General features: G+C 46.2%; 1 protein-coding gene across 8 annotated transcripts in view; it reads left to right on the top strand.

Moving 5' to 3' along the window:
• GTF2I (general transcription factor IIi) overlaps positions 1-25,372 on the top strand; it is a 1,750,178-nt gene that overhangs the window by 1,700,443 nt on the left and 24,363 nt on the right. For 4 of the 8 annotated variants that reach the window (XM_078679426.1, XM_078679427.1, XM_078679425.1 and 1 more), the window contains one exon: positions 11,510-11,551. The exons of 1 other annotated variant lie outside the window; for it this stretch is intronic. In XM_078679426.1, coding sequence (XP_078535552.1) covers positions 11,510-11,551 — 42 coding nt within the window. Of the gene's footprint in view, positions 1-2,558; positions 2,843-7,829; positions 8,114-11,509; positions 11,552-25,372 lie in introns of those variants that run through there. 3 more of the 8 variants (XM_078679428.1, XM_078679423.1, XM_078679421.1) reach the window with 2 other exon arrangements.

Genomic DNA, 25,372 nt, shown 5'->3' with positions numbered 1-25,372 from the left:
GATCGAGAGGCCCTGATACAGAAAACAAAAAAAGAAAAAAGCCCCATGAAAAAGGTCGTGTTTGTTAGCAAATTCTCACACATAAGTAATCAAATCAAGAATGTGGTGAACAAACACTGGCATATTCTAAACCATGACGAGGAGAACGCTTTAGAGAAACCCCTCTTTGCATTCAAAAAGAATAAAAACCTGCGAGATCTATTAGTGCACACCTATAGAGAGAAATCAGGTGATAATCAGAGAACACTTGATAATACTAAAGTACTGGGTACCTCTAAATGTGGAATGTGCAATATATGTGATCAATGCATAGTGGCATCTGAAATTACATGCAATGATAGAACTGTCAAATGTAAGACTCATAACAATTGTAGAAGCAAAAATGTGATCTATCTCATGAAGTGTCCGTGCGGGCTGTGCTATGTTGGAGAAACTGGCAGAGAGGCAAGGACTAGGCTTCAGGCGCATAGATCTGCGATTAAGACGAAAAAGATCACTGCTCCAATTGTGTCACATTTCCTGGAAAAACAGCATGGTGAAAGTGACTTCAGATGGTTCATACTGGAGAGGGTAAAGATTGGAAAAAGAGGTGGAAATATCATCAATGCTCGCAAAAACAGAGAGCAATGGTATATTTCTCACCTTAATACAGTTAGACATGGGCTAAATTCCCGTGAAGAATGGGACCGTATAATTGGGGGCAAATAGAACGGCTCTGTATACTGGATGTCTTATCTGTTTATGCTTACTCAAAAGAAATGTTCTGTGTAATGGCTGCTCCACCTATGGTATTATGTATCTATCAGCCACACACAGAACGTATGAAATTGGTATCTCCATTGCCCTTGTATACCTTTCTGTTCGATGATTGAACGGATTAAAAATAGTGAAACGCTATGCGTGATTCTAGGTAAATATGGTTCTACCAAAAGAAATGATATATAGGTCTAGAATAATAACTAGAATTATATAAACTATATCCTACTACTAAAGAAATAAAGGATAATTGCGAAGATGAATGAGCAACTCGGGGAGACTGGATCTATATACTTAAACTGATGAAGAACCTCCGTCCCCGTGTAGTCCTATGTTTAGGTCTATAGATTATGTAGTTTTTCACTAAGGATCGGGACTACTTGGTGTCCTACCTTAATGTTTAGGGAACCGGTGTGACTGGGTTGTTGAGCGGTTGCCACGCCCGTGACTAAAATGGCGCCTATCTAGGTATATAAATCACGTAGCTGGCTTTTAGCAGGAGACTACCGGAATCACACGCGGGACGCTAGGAGTTACGTTATTCAAGGTATGGCTACATACATAGCCGTGAGATATAGATTGCTTAAGATTTATTACATGGCAATTTTAAGCCGCTATTATCTTTGTTCACAGAGGCCGTTTTTTCAATAAAAGTAAAGAAAGACGGAAGTGGCCCTAAAGATTACAGCGTACATATAGACATAATTGGAATATATGTGTAAGTATAGACCCCGTAGCTAAATCTATGAGGCTTTATTTTAAGAGTAGTGAGTCTAATAGATTTAATTTCTGACTTTTTAGTGTATGACAAGTATTGAGAATTATCTGGATTCCTAACACAGACCTGTGGTTTGGGTGTGTTACCGCGTGTATTCTGGATACAATATAACGGCCTTTTATGTAAGTATAAAGTATCAAGCTTCGGAAGTACTCTGGTAGTAAATGTGCACCTGGCGAGTCGCAAGGAGGAAGAGAGAACTATAGTTTCGGTACTACTGTAGCTATTGTTACCGACTGTTTAATGTCAACCTATCAGTTCCAGTAAGGAGCGACAAGGATGTAAACATCACGCCGCTGCACGCGCATAACTATCGTACATTACAACACTAAATAGGTGAGAGCTGTGAGACCCGCTTAAAAGGATAAATACATTACTGCTTTTTCTTTTCTACAGCGACTGTGCCGTTATTCACGTAATAATCGCCTTAAAATGAGGATTTTAATTCTATTTTAATGAAAGGAGGCATCTATCTCCATTTAGACGATACGCTCCAGATATCAGGTCAGTAACTATGAGACACTGTGAAAATTTCTGGGGGGTCGCATTGGTGGCTATTAGCATAAAAGTGGATAGGTGATGACTAGAAGGTACACGGTTTGTGTTACCGCTCGCTAGCCAGGATGAACCATGCTGAACATTTAAGCCTAATTGATTACCCTGATGTATGAGGGATATAATGGATTGTAATACCATAATTTCATATGTATAAACAGGTACTGATACGCTGAACTTTGCCATTTGTAATGACCAATATAGGACCCTCGTTTGAGGACTGTGTACATTTATATGAACTGTACAAAAATTTAAAAGACTATCGTTGTGTATGTAGTCCTGTTTTATGTTTAAAGAAAATGTAGGGAGATTGCAGTATTGTTATTGCAATGTGTAAACGAATGTTGTATTGAAACTGAGAGCAATAGCCGTGTAACAGTAATTCTGTCATTTCAGTTAGTTCTATGTAGAGGATAAGTTTGAACCATGTTATAGCATAGATTTTAAGATTTATTTTATCTAATTTCAGATATCTTGGGATTACAGACAATATTTCCTGATGAAGGCGGCCATATACTAGTTGCCCGTCGAAACGCGTTCAAACTAAGGGAATAGTACAACACATATTGATTTAGGAGTATTCTGATTGTTGCTGAACATACCTTCTCTGTACTTCCCTTTACAGATTTAGGAAATGGATTTGATGTTTTTATGTATCTAATGTTTTCCTTTTGATGTATTTTCTGTGCTCCCAAGTTTTATTAATTATCCTTTTTAATTCTTTTTAATGTATAAATAAACTGTGCATACTGACTTGATTGGTTTTACATTATTCTGTTGCTCATGCGTTGCTCTTAATTTCTGTGTCTAAATATTAGGTTTCATGTTTGAATATATGTTGGTTATTGTGTCCTAAAATTGGTTGATGTCCTTAAAAACTAATGTGCCCAAAGGGAAGTTCTATTTGACATAAAGTCTATTGTTGGTACCCTATCCCATTGGTTTTGGGTCCCTCTCTCTTTTATTAGAGATTCTGTGCACGGTCCTTTTGGGCTGGAGAGTTTCTTTTAGTAATACCATTCTTATAACGTGCAATGGATCAAATTAAAACCTTTGGGTTTAGTGATGACCAATTGCATCGTATCATTAATACCAAGAAGGGCAACAGAATTACTGTGGTGTCTAGTAAAGGAGAAAACTGGGGCAAACTATTGAACCTGAAAAAGAAGCTTATACGCACAGTACCTCATGCAGACTTTTTAACGGAATATGTCAAATCGGGTATTATCCCCATTGGTCTGCAGGTTCGCAATGAGCCCGGTCTTTTTACAGAGAATAGGAAATTCCTGGAAACTTGGACACTAATCTCGAACAGATGTAGTAGAGATTGGATGCTCCTAATTATCGAAACTGCTCAAGGACTTATCATACTTGAACAAGAGGAAATTGAGAAATTAGAGACAGAGCTCAAAAACTGCCCAGCCTTAGAGGAGGCTAAAAAGAAATTAGCAGACATCAATAAAGATGTCGAAGGATATAGTGACTACTTGTTCAATAAGAAAACGAACAAACTTAAAAAGGATATTGAACGGTTTTCCATAGAGAATGTATACCCCTATCTAAGAGAGAACTACTACCAAAATAGAAATGATGGGAATTGGGATAGACCACAAAATCGACAAATCTATTCCAGAGGGGGTAACAAACAGGTCACTTTTTCTGAATCATCGGGCTCGGGAAGTGAGGAGGAAGATTGCCCAGAGAATGAAACTGGTAGAAATGGACATGACCAAAGTCATTTTTTAGAGTCGCGCCCAAGGAGGGTGCAAAGATACAACGGAAACCAGGGCCGTGGCCAATTCAACCGGGGCCGACAACAACAGTACAACCGAGCACCTCCTCAGCAGGAATACATGAATACGAGGAGCAAACAATACTGGAGACCAGCAAATTACCAGTAATCAATCTATCCAGTAAGGAGCTGAGCAGTGCCGAAATAGATATTCTTAGTAGGGGCTTTAGTTTTGTCCCTTCAACCAATTTAGATAAATTCCAACTAGAGAAAGACCTTTGGTCATTCTTTAGAAAAATTAGACTCAAACGATTTTTTGAAAACAGAGAAAGCAGGGTCCATGAAAACATCTCTGGACTCAAACCGAAGTCTACATTTACACCTACTTCGGGAATGGTTGGCAAAACATTGAGGCCTTTGAGATGGCGGTTGAGAGTGGGATATATAGACTTATAGATAATGATAAAAAAACGTACTTTCAATATCTCCAAAGTTGAAAGAGATGCATTGGAAAAACTGAAGAATGATAACTCTCTTACAATTAAGCCTGCGGACAAGGGAGGAGGAGTAGTAGTTTTTGACACTAAAAACTACGAAGAGAGGATGCTTAAGATGCTAGAGGTTAAAGAACATTATGCCCGCACTAATGCCAATAGTCTAATAAGGATATCTCGTGAATGTCTGACTCTTCTAACTAATGCCATGGACGATGGTTACATTTGTGAGGAGGAATTTAAATTCCTCAACAATACAGACCCTAAAACTCCGGCCATCTATGGCCTACCAAAAGTCCATAAACACAGATCAGACCCCCCTATGAGGCCGATTGTAAGTAGCATCGACTCTTTGCTTGAGCCAATAAGCAAATACGTTGACAATTTCCTGAAGCCTTTGGTTTGTAACCTTAAGTCATAAGTGAGAGACTCTGCACACATTATCTCGCTTGTGGAAGGACTGCCGTTCTGTGAAGAGACTCAGTGTCTAGTCACTCTGGACATTGAGTCTCTTTACACTAATATCCGTCAGGCAGACACAGTGGAGGTCATTGATGACCTTTTATCCAACCAAGATTTGTGAGGTGCAAATAAGGACTTTATTGTGGACTGTGTGCGACTCATTTTGACAATGTTTTCCTTTTCAAAAATGAATATTTTAGACAACTGAAAGGGACCAGTATGGGGGCCACATGTGCCCCTAGTCTGGCTTGTCTTTATGTAGGAAATTTTGAGTACAAACACATTGACAACGAGATGGCTCCCTTCTTTGAAAATGTAGCGGGCTGGTACCGCTACATTGATGACATCTTTTTTATTTGGGAAGGTACCATTGAGTTGCTGGCAGAGTTTCTAAGTTGGATTAACTTAGGTGATCCGAACCTAAAGTTTACCTCTACATACAACACCACAAAAGTGGATTTCCTTGATATTTCCATCAGAAACACTGAGGGTGTGTTGTCAGTGGAATTATACACCAAACCTATGGCAAAAAACACCCTCTTACATTTCTCTAGCTTCCACCCCAAATCACAAAGAGAAAGCATACCCTTTAGTCAATTCCTCCGCTGGCGGAGGAATTGTTCTGATATCAACGACTATTACAAACATGCAGAAGTCCTTAAAAAGAAATTCAAGGAAAGAGGATACCCGAAAAAACTGTTGTCCCATTCGATGAAGAGGGCGAGGTTTTATGATCGCGAGGCCCTGATACAGAAAAGAAAAAAAGAAAAAAGCCCCATGAAAAAGGTCGTGTTTGTTAGCAAATTCTCAAACATAAGTAATCAAATCAAGAATGTGGTGAACAAACACTGGCATATTCTAAACCATGACGAGGAGAACGCTTTAGAGAAACCCCTCTTTGCATTCAAAAAGAATAAAAACCTGCGAGATCTATTAGTGCACACCTATAGAGAGGAATCAGGTGATAATCAGAGAACACTTGATAATACTAAAGTACTGGGTACCTCTAAATGTGGAATGTGCAATATATGTGATCAATGCATAGTGGCATCTGAAATTACATGCAATGATAGAACTGTCAAATGTAAGACTCATAACAATTGTAGAAGCAAAAATGTGATCTATCTCCTGAAGTGTCCGTGCGGGCTGTGCTATGTTGGAGAAACTGGCAGAGAGGCAAGGACTAGGCTTCAGGAGCATAGATCTGCGATTAAGACGAAAAAGATCACTGCTCCAATTGTCACATTTCCTGGAAAAACAGCATGGTGAAAGTGACTTCAGATGGTTCATACTGAGAGGGTAAAGATTGGAAAAAGAGGTGGAAATATCATCAATGCTCGCAAAAACAGAGAGCAATGGTATATTTCTCACCTTAATACAGTTAGACATGGGCTAAATTCCCGTGAAGAATGGGACCGTATAATTGGGGGCAAATAGAACAGCTCTGTATACTGGATGTCTTATCTGTCTATGCTTACTCAAAAGAAATGTTCTGTGTAATGGCTGCTCCACCTATGGTATTATGTATCTATCAGCCACACACAGAACGTATGAAATTGGTATCTCCATTGCCCTTGTATACCTTTCTGTTCGATGATTGAACGGATTAAAAATAGTGAAACGCTATGCGTGATTCTAGGTAAATATGGTTCTACCAAAAGAAATGATATATAGGTCTAGAATAATAACTAGAATTATATAAACTATATCCTACTACTAAAGAAATAAAGGATGATTGCGAAGATGAATGAGCAACTCGGGGAGACTGGATCTATATACTTAAACTGATGAAGAACCTCCGTCCCCGTGTAGTCCTATGTTTAGGTCTATAGATTATGTAGTTTTTCACTAAGGATCGGGACTACTTGGTGTCCTACCTTAATGTTTAGGGAACCGGTGTGACTGGGTTGTTGAGCGGTTGCCACGCCTGTGACTAAAATGGTGCCTATCTAGGTATATAAATCACGTAGCCGGCTTTTAGCAGGAGACTACCGGAATCACACGCGGGACGCTAGGAGTTACGTTATTCAAGGTATGGCTACATACATAGCCGTGAGATATAGATTGCTTAAGATTTATTACATGGCAATTTTAAGCCGGTATTATCTTTGTTCACAGAGGCCGTTTTTTCAATAAAAGTAAAGAAAGACGGAAGTGGCCCTAAAGATTACAGCGTACATATAGACATAATTGGAATATATGTGTAAGTATAGACCCCGTAGCTAAATCTATGAGGCTTTATTTTAAGAGTAGTGAGTCTAATAGATTTAATTTCCGACTTTTTAGTGTATGACGAGTATTGAGAATTATCTGGATTCCTAACACAGACCTGTGGTTTGGGGGTGTTACCGCGTGTATTCTGGATACAATATAACGGCCTTTTATGTAAGTATAAAGTATCAAGCTTCGGAAGTACTCTGGTAGTAAATGTGCACCTGGCGAGTCGCAAGGAGGAAGAGAGAACTATAGTTTCGGTACTACTGTAGCTATTGTTACCGACTGTTTAATGTCAACCTATCAGTTCCAGTAAGGAGCGACAAGGATGTAAACATCACGCCGCTGCACGCGCATAACTATCGTACATTACAACACTAAATAGGTGAGAGCTGTGAGACCCTCTTAAAAGGATAAATACATTACTGCTTTTTTTTTCTACAGCGACTGTGCCGTTATTCACGTAATAATCGCCTTAAAATGAGGATTTTAATTCTATTTTAATGAAAGGAGGCATCTATCTCCATTTAGACGATACGCTCCAGACTTTGCCATTTGTAATGACCAATATAGGACCCTCGTTTGAGGACTGTGTACATTTATATGAACTGTACAAAAATTTAAAAGACTATCGTTGTGTATGTAGTCCTGTTTTATGTTTAAAGAAAATGTAGGGAGATTGCAGTATTGTTATTGCAATGTGTAAACGAATGTTGTATTGAAACTGAGAGCAATAGCCGTGTAACAGTAATTCTGTCATTTCAGTTAGTTCTATGTAGAGGATAAGTTTGAACCATGTTATAGCATAGATTTTAAGATTTATTTTATCTTATTTCAGATATCTTGGGATTACAGACAATATTTCCTGATGAAGGCGGCCATATACTAGTTGCCCGTCGAAACGCGTTGAAACTAAGGGAATAGTACAACACATATTGATTTAGGAGTATTCTGATTGTTGCTGAATATACCTTCTATGTACTTCCCTTTACAGATTTAGGAAATGGATTTGATGTTTTTATGTATCTAATGTTTTCCTTTTGATGTATTTTCTGTGCTCCCAAGTTTTATTAATAATCCTTTTTAATTCTTTTTATTGTATAAATAAACTGTGCATACTGACTTGATTGGTTTTACACTATTCTGTTGCTCATGCGTTGCTCTTAATTTCTGTGTCAATATTAGGTTTCATGTTTGAATATATGTTGGTTATTGTGTCCTAAAATTGGTTGATGTCCTTAAAAACTAATGTGCCCAAAGGGAAGTTCTATTTGACATAAAGGCCATAGAGATGGTTCCAGCATTGGAAATAGGGACTGGATGCTACTCCTGCTAGTCCTGGTGCCGAAGAAGGATGGAGGCCTTCATCCTATTTTAGACCTTTGCCCTCTACTCTTCTTCCCGAAAGAACCAGGAGGCTGGATGCTAGCGTTGGACATGTAATATGCCTGTTTTCTCATTGCTGTCTTACAGGCGTTACCTGTGGTTAAGGGTGGGCAAAGATCATTTTCAGTTTTCATGCTTCCCTTCAGTCTCACCAGTGCCCCTCAGGTGTTCACTATAGTAATCGTCGTGGTAGGAGCACATCTCAGACGTCAAGTATACCAGGGTTCCCCTACTTCGATAACTGGCTGTTGAAGGCAGGGATGCCAAATGTCAGCAATTAACTTTTTGGAGATCCTTGATCAGCTTGCCATAGTAACACCTGATGCCATCAAAGAAGCTATTGTTCATCCAAGCTATCCTGGATATGGTGCAGTTTTAATCCTTCCCTCAGGTTTAACGAGTCCAGTACATTCGAACCATGATCCTGTTGTTTAAGCCTTGGCCATGGGTTTCAGTGAGAGTGGCTCTGAGAATTTTGACATACTGCATATGGCTGCTAGTGGAGTGATCCAGGTGGCACATGCAATTAGATCTGAAGTCTCAGTGGGCTCAACTGCAAAGGAACCTATCAGTTCATCCAGGTTTCGGAAGAGATTGCAAAAGACATGCTAGTGGGTCTGCCCTACTGCAATTGGACTGGCGGAGACTCCTTCCCCTACAACCTTTTCACCACTACTGAGAGAACGCAATGTCAGTATTTTTATGTGCTGCTGTTCCCAAGAAGACTCTCACCCCCCCTCTCTCTCTCTGAGATGCATTCTGTCTAAAGTGGAATTCCTGGAATCCTGTATGCCTTTCTACATCGATCACTTTTGACTTGAATTCTAAAGAAAATGAAGTCTGACTGAGCCCAAGTTATCCTAGTGGATCCAGTGCACCTCGTTCGTGCAGATTGAGTGGTGACAGCAAGTTTCCTCCAATCTTCCTCCAAAGGTTGTAGTTGTTATTTTGGCTACTAGATGCCATCTACGAAATCTATGTATGCTGGGCACTAGAACACGTTTGTGTCTTGGTGCTGCTCCTGTCAAATTGACCCAGTACCAGCTAAGCTGTCTGAAGTGTTTTGTATTGTTATTGGGTATTGGTGCTTTTTTTTTTTACATTTTCAGCGTTCTTTGTTTAATTACCTGTTGTGATGAGATTTCTTAATGTTGTCCAGGTTATGTTTCCACTATGATGCCACAATGGAATTTGAATTTGGGGTTTGCCTTTCTAATGTGTACCTAATTTCCTGTCCCTTGACCCTGAAAATAGTGTTTGTGGTCATGATCATGTCAGCTCTTCGCATGAGTGAGCTGAAGACCATCTCAGTTGAGTTGCCTTACATGACATTCTTTCCAGACAAGCTGGTGTTGAAAACTCGATCTGCATTTCTATTGAAGGTAGGTACAGTTTCCACATAAGGTAGACAATCACCCTTCTGGCTGTCTTTGCCCTGCCTCCCCCCTGAAAGAGGAGGAGAGACTCCATTGTTTTGGACACCAAGAAAGCCCTCAGTTTCTACATAGATCGTACAAAGTACCATCAGATGGACGATCAAATCTATGTGGGCCTTTCGGGGGCAAAGAATGGCAAAGCGGTACAGAAAGTAACCCTCTCTAGGTGGAAAGTCCTCTGCATAAAAATCTGCTATGTGCTAGCCAAGAAGCAGCTGCCTAAAGGATTGAGGGCTCCTTCTACCCAAGTCAAGACTGCTGCTACAACACTAGCACGTAGAGTGCCTGTCCTGGAAATTTGTCAAGCTGCTTTCTGGGCATCAGTGCACAGGTTCATAAAGCACTGTAACCTTGACAGTCGGGTCCGTTGCAATCAGAATTTTCTCTGTTGCGTTCTGCAGGACTTTTTGTTTTGAATCCTTCCACTCCTGCATCAAGTTAAGTCGACCTAGGATCAGTAGATTAATTCACCAAACTTGCAGCTCCCAAACATTCTTATTAAAAAAAAAATGACCGAAATATTTACATATTATTAGTCATGTATGAGATGATAAATTTGAAAAAGTCCTTTGGTGTATTCTTTTTACGCTTTTAATCTGGTGTACCCGAGTAGTAGATTTCCGACAAATGACCAAACCTGAATGAACTTTGTTACGCAGGACAGCTTAGCAAGTGCAATTCTGCTACAAACTGACTCCAACCTGAATCTCACACAGTCATTTTGCATTACATATAATTTTGAATGCATGGCCCCATTTTTTGTAGATATTGTTAACCTCAGTACATTATCTGTGTGAATCGGAGACCAATCGATCACATTTGCGGGCCCTATGAATTCTAATTAGTATAAATGTTTCAATTTATAATGAATGATTTTCATTTATGTTAGTGATGAAGAATTTGTACCAAGTTCCATGTTGTTTTTTCTTTTTTAATGCTTTAAGAATGTCTTTGGTAGCCCTTATTATACAGCATCATTGGACACTATTTTAAAAATGACCCTCATATTGATCTTTGTATTGCTGATTTCACATTTGCTGTGCATGATTTCCTATGGGCAAAGCAGTGGTTTTGCTTCCAAGACGTCCGGTACTGTTCATTTCATCCTATGGTACTATTGAACTTTCTTCTTACATGTGACTATCGATAGGAGATCAAGATAAGCAATCTGCAGAGGAAATACTCTCCTTTATAAAAGAAGACGTTACCTTCCTTGAGCACATTGGTTCTGTTGGGTAATTTGCTGAGACTGCAGATTATTTATTGCCGGCCACCTCCCCTTCTTAGTCCTCTTTCGAGCCGTCTGTAAATATCTGGCAACTGAGTGGTCAACCGTAGTTCAGGCGGACTAGACTCATGGCAACTTCACCATATCTGCTAAGCGAATGGGTTCTGTATGAATTCTTTCTATGTAAATTTACCCTTTGTGGAAATCTGCCTTGGTCCGGGCTATCTGGACCTCCTTTGGTTACTCCTTCACGAGGTTATAATCTCATTAAGCCTGTGTAGTACAACATCAGTACAACAACCGGGGCATAGAAGGCCCACTGGTTCCACGTGTAGAAAATAGTTGGCATATTGGTAGACTGGAGCGGAGCCGCTTCAAAATAACCAGAGAAACAAAGGATTTAGCCATTGGTATGTAACTTCTTTCTTTTTCTAACAGTTTACCTGACTAACTTTATTCTCTTTTAAGATGCTGCCATAAAAAGTGCCATAGAAACATCTTCCTCCAAAGGTAAGCGCTAATGATGTTTTCGCGGAACCAATCTTATACTAAATGTATGGCACATGCTTTCATTGTTCATGTATACACAGTGCGAGTTCTGATTATTTAAAAACCACTCGGACCCGATCGCGACCCAGCAGTAATAGCAGTGTGCCCTGCCAGTTTAAAAAAAAAAAATCTACCTTTTATTTAGGTTTATTAATGGAGTTTTGGAACATCTGAGACGACCACAATGTAAAAATAATTGTTTCTCAACTGGGGTTTTGGACATTAAAGCATACAGTTTTAATATGATCATTGTGGGTTTTAGTTTATAAATGTATTCCTGATTGATTGTTCCCAAGACAGAGCTTTGTTGATAGATCCATGAGTGAAAAGGTGGGTGCCCCAATGTCTACAGTTTGACATATCTAGGAGTCTCCCTCAATAGATACATATTTCTTATGGATACATCTGCCTGTGGATTCCTCACCTTTTGAATTACCCCAATGTGCAGCATTCCACTGAAACTTTTCTCCTTAGCTCTCCCATGTTGACGAGGACATTACAATGGAACGACTTCGGACGTGACTCCGCACTACTTAATCAGAGCCATAAGAAGACCTCGCTGGCGTGCTGTCCTCAGTTCCCGTTTTTCTGCGCCATCAAAGCATAACTATTTTTTCCATGCTCTCCATTTCTGGGAGTTTCTTTGTTGCTGTTGTCGCTACTTTGTAGCCGTTAAAGATGACTACCTCAAGGAAGTCAGATTTCAAGCCATGGGGAGAGTGTGGGGGCCAGATGCCTATCACTGACCCCCCATGAAGACTGTTTATGGTGGCTCTCGTCAGATCATGACGTCAGGACATGCACTTCATGCAAGTGCATGAATCCTAAGGCGCAGAAGGCGAGGGAGGCCAATAGGGGGAGGCCAAGGCCAAAATGCAGAACAGAGGTCGCAAGAGGTCTTGGACCCGATCAAAGTCGCTGACTCCACATACTTCGCCGTCTTCTAAGAAGCACAAGAAGAAACGTCGCCATGGTTCTGGGTGTCGCTCTTCGAAGGGTGCGACTCTGAAGGCCTGCCCCAAACGGCATCACAGGGATGAGATCTTTTTGACTCCTTCACCAGGGGTGACTCCAGACCAGTCTCCGACTCAGTGGGCAGTGATTCCACCAGCTCCGAGAGGTGCAACGCCTCCACCGTTGCCAAAGTCAACTACTCCACCTCTGGCTCCGAGGGTCTCCAGCGCCGCAACCGATGCCAAATTTGATGCCTCCTCTAACGGCTCCAGAAGCTGTGGTACAGGATCAAACATATTCTGCTTTCGCGCTCCGGGATCGGATACATCGCATTTTTTAAATTCAATGTTTGGCTTGTTCGCCAGAGCTGCGAACCCTACTGGTGCGCCTGTTTGGTATATTTCCTGGAGGTTTTCTACCTCACTTTCCCCAGACAGCACTCATGACTTTTATGCCTATGGCTCCAGGCAGTTGGCCTCTTCCGACACCAAGCTTATCTTCGCTATCTGAAAGAAATAGGTTAGTGTTAGATTCCTTACCTTAGAATATCCCCAGGCGTCAGACTGGATCCGGAAAGTTTTGCGTAGCAGTACCCCTGCGCGTCGGTAGGCGTCGTCTGCGGCTCCACGTCCGTCGTTGGCGTCGTGATCGCCGGGATGATGTCGTCGGAGTACTTAGACGCCGCCCTCGCACGCTGACGTCAGTTCTTCTTTTTTCCGCACCAGCAAGCGCAGATTCGGGAAGAGCAGTACTCCTAGTCATTTTTTGACTAAACTTTTGATCTATTTTGGATCACTTCTCGAGTCGATACCTCGACTCGCGGTGCCGGTAGGGATGCCCGGGTTCAAACCCTGCGACGATTGTCACCGCTTGATGTTGGTGACCGACCCCCACCGTCGGTGCCTTTACTGTCTTGGGGCCGACCACGATGACAAGTTGTGCCCCGTGCCGCTCGAGGTACCGGTCCAGGAGGAGGTCGAGGGACCGGTCGCGAGGCCGCAGTCATCGCCGCTCTACGAGTCAACACCACTCGTCGGGCTCCAAGTCCTCAGGTAACTCAAGGCACTCTAAGAAGAAGTCGTAAAAGTGACATCGCTCTTCCGACTCCCACCGACGCTCGTGCAACGCGGCCGGGGGTTCGGACGACACAGCCCACACGGCTCTGCCGGAGCCGCAAGCGCCGCGTCCAGCTCCATACCCGCCGGTCCCTGGGCTGCACGCGATGCCGTAGGAGATTAGTGCTTCCCACGGCCATGAGGTCGCGCTTCCCTCCGTCGGAACCCGCCGAGGCGCCGTCGGGCCCTGCGGGACCGTCTGGGAGCCCAAGCGGGCCGGCGGCTCCAGCCACGGTGCCGTCGGGTGCTTCGGCCCCGGCGTCGTCAACGACACCGGTCCCGACGCCGCAGGGCTCCTCAGGATCCAGGCCTGGATCCATGATGTCGCCAGTCAACCTTACGACCTCTCCCCTGGCGCCGTCACCAAGGGTGTCGCCCCCGATGCCGTCCCCGGACAACATAGTACGCGGTTCCAGCTCCGGACCGGATCCGGCGTCGGACCAGCGCCGCCCGGTGCCGTCTTCGACGCTGATCGGTGAGCCCTTCACGGACGAACCAGCTCCATCATTTAATCCTGACCATCAGGATATGGATGAAGAGGAGAACTGGGAGGGGTCTGAGGACCCTCTGGCACTACAGTGCCAATTGAGCCAGGATTGGGAAGACGAGCTGGGGGAGGCCAGTGGTCTGGACACTTTGCCCGACACTGGATTTGTCTCCCCTCCTACCGTGGCTACGGAGGAGGGGGCTGCTTACAGCGTGGTGTTGACTAGGGCAGCCATGGCCTTGGCTCTTGAGCTCCCTATCGCGGCCGTGAGGGCTAACCTCCTCACTAAGGTGCTCAAACCAGGCAAGCTCCTCGGAGCCTCTCCTGCCGTTTAACGAAGCCCTCACTGACGTTCTGTTGGGTACCTGGTCCAAGCCCTCTACAGGCCTTCCCCTAGATCAGAACGTGGCCCGACGCCACCGCCCGGCTCCGGGGGACCCCAGCTTCCTGTCTATTCACCCCACCCCGAGAGCCTGGTGATCCAGGCCTCTATCTCCCAGACCGCATTCCCGACCGCTCGTCCGGATCGGGAATCTAAAAGGTACGATCAGTTTGGGAAGAAACTGTTTGGGGTTGCAGTCTGTCAACACCGCCTGCCTTTTGGGCCATTACACCCACTCTCTGTCTGATACAATTGCGGAAGTGTTGCCGCAGTGCCCGGTGGAGGTCCAGGCAAAGCTTACCCAAGCCCTAGCGGAGGGACGGGATGCAGCACGCTATTCGATACGGTGTGGACTGGATACCACGGACTCGCTAGGTAGGGCGATTGCAACAACGGTGGCGGTTCACCGCCACCCCTGGCTGAGGTCCGCCAAGTTTTCGGGGGATGTCCAAGCTACCCTTATGGACATGCCTTTTGATGGCTGTCACCTCTTTGGCGACAAGGCGGACAGTGCGCTGGAGCGTTTCAAGGACTCCAGGGCTACGGCCAAGTCCTTGGGCCTCGGCCAACGCCAGGAAACTTCCACCTTTCTCCCCTTTCGTGGCCAAGGAAGAGGCTCTCCCACACGTCCAGCTAGCCACAGGCTGCAGAACCAACCTCAACGTGGTCGCTGACCTGGTAACCGCTGTGACGGTGCCGGGGGACAACGGCAAGGTCAGACCACATCCGCCCCTGCAGCATCTGCCTCAAAGTCCTCCTAGTCCGAGTTATCAGGCCCATTCGACGCCAGTGGGAGGCAGGGTTCGCCATCACCTCCTCCACTGGCATACCATTGCATCGGACAGGTGGGTGCTGCAAATCGTCCGAAGGGGCTACTCCCTCCCCTTCGGGCGACCCCTCCAGCCATGCCACTGCAGTACCACCGCATGTCGGGGGATCACTTGCAACTTATGCAGGAGAAAGTTACGGCCCTCGGGGCCAAGGGGGCCATCGAGCGTGTTCCTGGGCCAGAATTAGCACTTGGTTGCTATTCCCACTACTTTCTGGTACCCAAGAAGGGCAAAGGAGACCTACAGCCAATCTTGGACCTACGGAGCGTCAACGGCTTCCTCTGGAAGGAGAAGTTCAAGATGCTGACTTTGGCTCAGGTCCTAGCTGTCCTGGACCCAGAAGACTGGATGGTGGCGTTGGACTTGCAGGACGCCTATTTTCACATCCCCGTCCTGACGGCCCACTGGCGTTACCTGCGGTTCACGGTAGGCCACGAGCACTTTGTTTGCCGTGCTCCCCTTCGGCCTTACCAGCACCCCGCAGGTGTTCACGAAAGTGATGGCGGTGGTCGCAGCTCATCTGCGCAGATTGGGGGTTTCAGTCTTCCCCTATCTCGACGATTGGTTGTTGAAGGCGGGCTCGCCCCAGACAGTCGTCTCCGACCTCCAGACTATGGCCGACCTCCTGCACTTGCTGGGGTTCTCCATCAACGTCCCGAAGTCACACCTGTGCCCCTCTCAGAAGCTCCTTTTCATCAGAGTGCTTCTGGACTCAGCGCAGTTTCGAGTTTATCCCCCCGAACAGCGGGTTTGGGATATTCAGGCTCTGATTCCGATCTTTCAGCCTTATCCCGAGTCTCTGTCAGGTTGACAATGCGTCTCCTGTGGCTGATGTCCTCCTGCATCCTTCTGGTGCATCACGCCAGGTGGCAGATGCGTGCTCTGCAGTGGGACCTCAAGTTTCAGTGGGCACAGCATCAGGGCAACCTGTCCGACCACGTCCTGATGTCGGAGGGCACTGCGAGACCGTTACAGTGGTGGCTCACGGACCGTGATTGGGTCAGCGGCAGATCTCTCTCCCTTCCCCAACCGGAGCACGTAGTAGTGTAGGGACAGATGCGTCAATCCTGGGATGGGGTGACCACATGGGAGAGAGGGAGATCAGAGGCCTCTGGTCTCCGGGGGAGTCCCGGCTCCACAACAACCTTTTGGAGCTGCGGGCAATCCGGCTTGCACTAAAAGCATTCCTTCCCTCTGTCCGGGGAAGTGTAGTGCAGGTGTTCACCGACAACACCTCCGCCATCTGGTACTGCACCAAACAGGGCGGGGTGGGGTCGTGGACCCTTTGTCAGGAGGGTCTGCGCCTCTGGCAATGGCTGGAACACCAGGGCATCACCCTGGTGGTTCAACACCTGGCAGGTTCCCTGAACGCTAGGGCGGACGAACTCAGCCGCTGGTGCATGATGGATCACGAATTGCGTCTGAACTCGGACGTGGCGCAAGGCCTCTTTCAGCAGTTGGGAGATCCTTGGTTAGATCTATTTGCCACCGAAGAGAACGTGCAATGTCATCAGTTCTGCACGTTGGAATTTCCAAGGCGGCACTCACTCGGAGACGCTTTTCGTCGCGAGTGGAGCTGCGGTCTGTTGTACGCTTTTCCGCCTATACCACTCCTGCCCAGAGTGCTGTAGAAGATCCGACGCGACCGGACCCAAGTCATGCTTGTGGCTCCGGACTGAGCACGAAGATACTGGTATCCCGAGCTACTCAGCATGTCAGTTGATCCCCCGATTTGTCTGCCTCTTCAGGAGGTCCTTCTGTTGCAGCAGCAGGGGACGGTCCTCCACCCGAACCTGTCCAGTCTCCACCTACATGCGTGGAGATTGAGCGGCGACAGTTGAAGCCATTTGACTTTCCTCCTGAAGTCTGTGCTGTGATTCTGGCAGCCAGGCGTTCCTCCACATAATCGGTATACGCCTGCAGGTGGAACAAATTTGTGGCATGGTGCACAGCAAAGGCTGTGGATCCTCTCTCTGCCCCTCTTTCGGAGGTTCTCCTCTATCTTCTTTCTCTGGCCCAGCAGGGCTCTGTTCTGGGCACTGTCAAATGTTACCTCTCTGCCATTTCAGCCTTCTTGAGGCTTCCTGATCAGCCTTCTCTGTTCAAGTCCCCGGTTGTAAATAGATTTCTTAAACGCATCACGCACATGTTTCCTCCTGTTCCTTTCGTGATGCCTCAATGGGACTTGAACCTTGTTCTGACCTATTTGATTTCCGCTCCTTTTGAGCCACTTCACAATTGCCCGCTTCGTCTTCTGACTCTTAAGACTGCATTCCTGGTTGCCATCACCTCTGCCAGGAGAGTGAGCTCCAGGCTCTATCTTCTAAGCCTCCTTTCCTTTCTGTCCATCTGGACAAGGTTGTCTTGAGGACTCGTCCTTCTTTCCTGCCCAAGGTGGTTACGGCCTCTCACATCGGGCAGTCCATCACCTTGCCCACCTTCTTTCCGCCTCCACATCCTTCCAAGGAGGAAGAGAGGCTCCACCGTCTGGACCCAAAACGTAGGCTCTCGTTCTATCTAGACCTCACAAGCCAGTTCCGGGTGGACGACCAGCTCTTTGTTGGTCACGTGGGTGCTAAGAAGGGGCGGGCGGTGCACAAACGGACCATCTCTCGGTGGGTCATGTTGTGCATCAAGGTCTGTTATTCCTTGGCGAAAAAGGAGCCTCCTGTTGGGCTGCGTGCCCATTCCACTCGGGCCACGGCGGCTACTACTGCCCTGAGTTGGGCAGTCCCCTTGCAGGACATCTGTCAGGGAGCTATGTGGGCCTCGCTGCACATGTTTGCAAAACACTACTGCCTGGACAGCCAAGTCCGGAGAGATGACTTTTTCGGCCGATCCGTTCTCCAGGATTTTCTGGTGTGATCTTGGTTCGCAGACCCACCACCGGGGTTGGTATTGCTGGGGTACCTATTCTAAGGTAAGGAATCTAACACTAACCTGTTTCTTTCAGAGGCACAAGTTACTTACCTTCGGTAACTATATATCTGTAAGAAACAGTAGTTAGTGTTAGATTCCTTAACGCCCCACTCATTCTTCCCGTTCTGCGAACCGATATCTAGGGTTAAGCCTTAGTTTCATGGCACCAGTGTCGGTCTATTGCATGACTCTGCGTTCCTGGTGCGGAAAGCCATGTACAAGAACTGACATCAGCGTGCGAGGGCGGCGTCTAAGTACTCCGACGTCATCCCGGCGAACACGGCGCCGTAGATGGTCGCGGAGCCACAGGCAACGCCTACCGAAGCGCAGGGGTACTGCTATGCAAAACTTTCCGGATCCAGTCTGATGCCTGGGGATATTTTACGGTAAGGAATCTAACACTAACTACTGTTTCTTACAGATATATCGTTACTGAAGGTAAGTAACTTGTGCATTGTAGTCTTTGGATGGTCGAGCTCCTTTAGATGGTTCATCCCCAGCACCATCTGGTTCCGAACCGGTGCCAACTCGACCTCGGACAACTTCGACTCTGTTTCCTTGGACCTCCCTTTAGCGCCGATCCCGAAGTCACCAGCGCCTCATCTGGTGCAGCCTACGCTGATTCCGAGGATGCGATCTCGGAGAGAGGCTCAAGGCTGTTGGAGGAAGAATAATACCAGGAAGAACATGGAGGAGCTGAGGAAGGAGAGATTGTTGATCCTGTCCCGGATTTTGAGGGTTTGCAGGAGGCTAGTGGGCCTGATACCTCTACTGAGTTGGAGCTAACATCACAGAAGGGCCTACCGCTGCCAGAAGTGACTACATATCACACTGTGATAAGAAAGACTGCGTACCTCTTGGAGTTGTCTCTTCCCACAACTGAGTTCAAATCGAATATTCCTATGAAGGTTCCTCATTCTTCTGCCTTTGTGTCAGAACCTTTGCTTCTCTTCAATGATGTGTTGATAGAGCCAATTCTGAATGTCTAGCAGAAGCCAATGTCCACTCCAGCCGTATCCAGGACCGTGGCAAGAAGATACAAGGTGGCTCCTGAGAATCCTGCATTTCTGTCCACCCATCCTTTGCCGTAAAGTTTGGTGGTCCAGGCAACATGCTCTTCAAGGCTGTCGGAATTTTCCTTCCCATCTACGCCTGCCGATAGAGAGTCAAAGCGCATGGAGCAATCGGCGAAGAAGGTTTCCTCGTTGGGGGAGTATGGTGCTTAAGTTCACAAATGCCACATGTCTTTTGAGTCATTACATCCATGCCTTCCTGGACCCAGCCAAGGAGGTTGTCCCAAAGTTGCCTGAGGAGGTCTAAGGGCATTTCTCTGCGGTGTTATCGGATGCCCAAGCTGCTGCCCGACAAGTGATCCAGTCTGGTCTGGTTGCGGCAGACTCTGTAGCTAGAGCAATGGGATCATATGTGGCAACAAGGAGGCACGCCTGGTTGCGTGGTTCAGGATGCTTGTCTGATGCCCAGGCTACATTGCTGGATTTGCCCTATGATGGGTCCCGCCTGCTCGGGGCTAAAGTGGAGTCGGAGCTGCAGTGGCTTTAAGGACAGCAAAGCTACGGCAAATTCTTTGGAGCTTCAGAGTCAATCTAGGAGCTTTGGGCAGTTACGCAAGTTTCTTAGCTTCGGAAGAAAATTGTCCTTTCATGCCAGTCAATAACCGCAGCAGAAGGTCGCAAATCCCTTATACAGGTCCTACAGGGGAAGGGGCAGAGGTCGTCTGCTGAGTGCAGGACAACAACAAGTCTCCTCCTCCTCCTCTTCTGCCTCTCCAGCTGTTGTTGTAGGAAAGCAGCTCTTGCTCTGCAATCCTAGAGCAGGCTTGTCCCGTGAGAGGACGGGTGTCCTTTTCTGCAGCACTGGATGTCTGTTACTACAAATTTCTGAGTTTTGAACATCATAGCGAATGGGTATGCCCTACCCTTCTGGGAGTTTCCCATTCCTTTACCTCCCCATCGGGGCTTTTTCTCCGAGGAGCATCTTCAGGTTCGCCATTAGGAGGTTCTGTCATTGCTGCAAAAGGGTGCAATCGAGGTGGTGTCAGAGCAGGAAAGGGGTCATTTACAGGATGCATATTTTCACATTTCCATCCTGAATTTGCATCGGAAGCATCTCCGTTTTATGGTGAGGTCCCAACATTACCAGTTTTCGGTCCTTCCGTTCGGCCTTACTTCCACACCTCTGGTCTTGGCAATGGTGGCAGCTCATCTCAGAAGGTCGGGGATTCCTGTCTTTCCCAATCGAGACGACTGCCTGCTCAAAGCAAAGTTGCTAGAGATGGTGCGGCATCATTTGCAGGTAACAGCAGAATTATTGTTCAAGTTTGGGTTTTTGATAAATGCACCCAGTTGTCACCTGGTGCCCTCTCAGCGCAACCTGTTTGTAGGGGCAGTACTGGACACTACTGTAAGGCATGCCTTCCCGCTTCCACAGAAGATTCAAGACATTCAGGCTTTGATTCCACTTTTTCAGAATGGAGCGGCTGTTTCAGTCCTGAAGGTATTGCGCTTGCTCGGTCTGTTCGCTTCCTGCATACTGTTGGTCAACCATGCATGTTGGCATATGAGGACCCTCCTGTGGTGACTCCGCAAGTAGTGGTTTCAACACAAAAGAGATCTTGAGGAGGTGGTCAGAATCTCCAGAGACACAGATCTGCTATGGTAGAGTGTTCCAGGCAACTTGTCTCAAGGGAAGCCGTTTCACCCTCCTTCTCCGGTGGCCACAGTGATAACGAATGCCTCCACTCTAGGGTGGGGAACGCAATTGGGGGGTCTGGAGGTCAAGGGTGTTTGGTTCCCAGAGAAAAGATTGTTTTACATCAATCTTTTAGAATTGCGGGCAATACAGTAAGCTCTCAAGGCCTTTCCAGGTGCTAACGGACAACACTACTGCAATGCTGTACATCAACAAACAGGGATGCATAGCATTGTATCTTCTCTGCAGAGAGGCTCTACGACTCTGGTCCTGGGCTCCGCACCATCAGATTTCCGCAATTGACCGGAGAACTGACTGTACATGTGGACAGTCTTAGTCGGCAGTATTTGGCCGATCACGAGTTACATCTCCCTTCCGTACGTGGTACATCACATTTACAGGATGTGGGGAATTCCTCAGTTCGACCTATTTGCCACTCACTGCCCATCATTCTGCAGTCTCCATTATCCAAAGAGGGTAGTGTTGGGGGACATGTTTCAGTAAGATTGGGGCTCACAGCTTCTTTATGCATTTCACACCATACCCTTGATTCCACGAGTTCTAAGGAAGATTCGCCAAGACCGGACACAAGTCATATTGATAGCGCCAATTGGCTGTGAAGGCAAAGACCTCCTTTGCCTCTCATTGAACCCTCTGCTCTGTCTCCCTCTCAGGGCAGACCTCCTCTTGCAAGTGCAGGGGCAGGTTCTACACCTCCAGATCCTGCACCTTCATGCCTCGAGATTGAACGGAGCACCTGAGTTCTTTCTCTATCCCACCGGATGTGGTGGACGTTCTATTATCAGCCAGAAGACACTCCACCAAATCTGTCTTTTCTGGTAGGTGGGCCAAATTAGTTAAATGGTGTGGAGAGAAATCGATTGACCCCTTACAGGCCCATTTATCTTATGTTCTGAGTTTCTCTCTTTACCTAGCGCAACAGGGTTGTTCATCAGCTACTGTCAAGGACCACTTATCTGCCTTGTCGGCTTTTCTCGGTTTACCAAATTAGCCCTTGTTGTTTAAATCTCCCATAGTTATGAGATTCATTAAGGGTCTAACAAATAGGTTTCCTCCTTTTATCATACCTCAGTGGGAATTGAATTTGGTTCTTACATTTTTTATGGGTTCACCCTTTGAACCATTGCTTATTTGTCCCTTAAGGTTTCTAGCATTTAAAACTATATTTTTGGTGGCAATCACAACCGCTAGGAGTGAGTGAATTGCCGGCTCTTAGTTCCAAGCCCTCTTTTACGTCTTTCCATGCTGATAAGATGGGTCTTAGGACCAGAGCTGCTTTCCAGCCTAAGGTCACTCCTTTCCACTGGGGTAGTCCATCACCTTACCCACTTTCTACCCTCGACCTCACCCTTCCAAGGAGGAGGAGAGATTTCATTGACTGGACCCCGAGAGGGTAGTCAGCTTCTACTTGGACAGAACCAAGGACTTCAGGTTGGATGATCAATTCATAATTGGTTATGTGGGCAAGATGAAGGGCAATGCTTTCCACATAAGAGCGCTATCCAGGTGGATTATCCTGTGCATCAAATTCTGCTATGCCTTGGCCAAGAGGAGCCACCTGGAGGTATTTGTGCTCATTCTACCAGAGCTAAGTCTGCTTTGGCTAGAGGTGTCCCTGTGGTTGACACCTGCAAAGTGGCCCCTCTCCACACTTATGCAAAGCACTATTGTTTGGATTTGGAAGTGAGGAGGGACGGCCATTTTGCTCGTTCTGTGCCACAGGATTTTTTTGGTATAGGCAGGCACCCTCCTCTCGGAGCGGGACTGCTTGGGGATTCTGTTCAAATGCTGTGGAATCTACAGGCAGATATATTTTTCAGAAGAACAAGTTACTTACCTTCGGTAACGCTTTTTCTGGTGGATACAGTATCTACCTGTGGATTCTTCCCTGACCAACCCACCTCCCCGTTTCCTGACTGTTTATACCAAAAAGTAATCAATGTATATTGTATGTGATTTATTGCTGGGATCATGAGATAGTTGATATTAAAAAATGTCTATGATGAGAAATTTCCAGGTTTGGTAGTGTATGTATACTGTGTATACTTGTGAAAATGTTGGTGGGTCACCAGTTCGCCTCAAAGACACGGAAAAATTGTTTGGGACAGATGTGAGCATGCCGACTAGGTTTTCTTATGGCTCCGATGATGTCAGGTGGAGTCGTGTGGGGAGCCGTTCAATTGGGACGTCCTTCAGTAAGTCCATTTGAACTGTCCATTTATTTATTTATGTATTTTGCTATCAGCACCCCAGTTTGCATCGTGTCAGAGCTCTCATCCTGTTTTGGGCCAGAAAATCGTCTTCATGGCTCTGAGCGTCATTACCTACATTATGTGAATCACCTGGCAAGTCACTGGCAAGTTGCTGTAGGTTTTCTTTTATTTTTAACCACAGTATAAATGAGCCACATGTGTTTCCCTATTTACATGGATTGTGACCCTAGAGCTTGGCTCTGAGGTCTAGGGTACACTCAAAGTGCAGCCCTCCTTTACTGAGAGTGGCTACTGCCCTTTCTACCCTAGCCTGTGGTAGACTGACAGCGGTGGCAGTATTAACCTATAGTCCGGTGTGTGCCTCTACCTTTGAGGAGGGGTCACATGCCAGTCTTTATTTACTATGTGCAGTCTCCCTTACCTGGGTTGTTTTGGCCTCTATTGTATCTGGGATTTGTGTGTTGAGAGCGAGCGTGTTCACTTGTTGAGGATGGATTTTTGAGCCATTGTGTTTAGTTTAATCGGAGCTTGTACTGTTCTGCTGGATAGTCTAGTGCCCTTATTCCCCTCCCTATTCCTTGCAGCAGCTTGGTGGTTTTGGGGGGAAAATAGCTTTTGTGTGTTTTTAACTCAGACTTTCCATCTACTGGGTGATGGTCATTCTTGTCTAACCAGGGCCTCTTTGCATGGAGTTAATTAACATTCATTCCTGGGAATAAAACCCATTAGTAACAATATTTTTTTAAATTTTCTTTATCAAACAGTGACTCAGTCCCCAAAAGCTATACAGAGAGCATGATCATAACATTAATATAGAAGTGCAACACTGAGACCGATTCAAGGCAGGTATATCATGCCGACAGACCCCGTCACCACAGTAGAGACAGATGTCAACCTCGTTCTTGATCACCATCTTAAGACACACTACCCTGCCCATGACAGCTATCCTGTAGGTGTGGCATTATTGATTCTTGTGCTCAACCCAGGGTCCTCATACCTTATCCTATTTTCTAGGGCATCCTCTGCTCTGATAGATCACTTTCTCAGCCAAGCATAAGTAACAATAGACCGTTAAGGAGTTCAGCATTCTCTCACCATGCATTGAACATGCAGGAGGCATGCCTCCAAGATTTGCGGGTCACTCAGGACTCAAAGGTAACAGACCCCCTGATTGGATTAGCCTGTACGTCAGGGAATGATAGGACTGACCTCATTGGCCAGAGGCCTTTTAAACATTTAACTCATTTTCATTAAAAGGCCACAGACCAGCACAAGTGAGTAAGCATGGTTCCTCACATTTAGAATATCCCCAGGCACTAGGCTGGATGTAGAGGATTCTTCAGCATAGCCCGCCCAGCGCTCAAATACCTGACTTTACACTGCTCCTTGTCGATTCTGCTCCACCCCGGAAGTGACTACTGGAGCTGCATATGGATACCACCCAAATGCGCAGACATCAGTTATTTTCTTTCAGCGCATTTGGACTCCAATCCAGATCTGGCTTCTAACGTTTTTCTCTCTAAAAATCTTCCAGTGTGCAAGGGAACATAACCCCTCCTTAAAACCACAAGTCTTAAGCATTGTAGGGACTGTTGCAATCAGAGACCAGTGACAGATCCCCATGAGGTGTCTCTCTGGTGTTTAGGTTGGGACCATAACTCCCAAGTTGTGTGTGGACTTTGCCCTGGTGAATCAGCTGGCGATCCAAGGATGTGTAGCCAAGTTCTCAAGCACCGCAGGAAGTTGCATAAGGGCGGCTCTGGCTAGAAGTCAAGGATGCGGACTAGTGCCTGCTCTAGGGGCTGTTCCCTCGACAGGCTGTCATCACATTCCAGGTCTTCGTGTACGTTAAAGTCCAAAAAGAAGCACAAGAAGTTCCAGTGGGCCTTGTTCTAGCCTTGCCACTCTCCTACTGAGTAGTCGCGAGGACGTTAAGGTGCCACTTGGTCTCACTCCTGTTCCCCCACTGCCATTCCTTTCTTCCCCATCACACCTTTCACCCACATCAGAGCGGGTTTGTTCATTATACTGCAGGAAGTTCAGGCTATCTTGGAAAAACAGCAATAAACAGAGTCCTGGCCGGCATATAGAAACTGGGTGTTTCTCCCTTTATTTCCTAGCGCCAAAGAAGAGCAAAGGCCTTTGTCCTATT

The sequence above is a fragment of the Lissotriton helveticus genome, chromosome 3_1 (genome assembly GCF_964261635.1).
Source record: "Lissotriton helveticus chromosome 3_1, aLisHel1.1, whole genome shotgun sequence".
Classification (NCBI taxonomy): domain Eukaryota; kingdom Metazoa; phylum Chordata; class Amphibia; order Caudata; family Salamandridae; genus Lissotriton; species Lissotriton helveticus.
The sequence above is the reverse complement of the archived record's forward strand: the minus strand, read 5'-3'. Positions and strand labels throughout refer to the sequence as shown.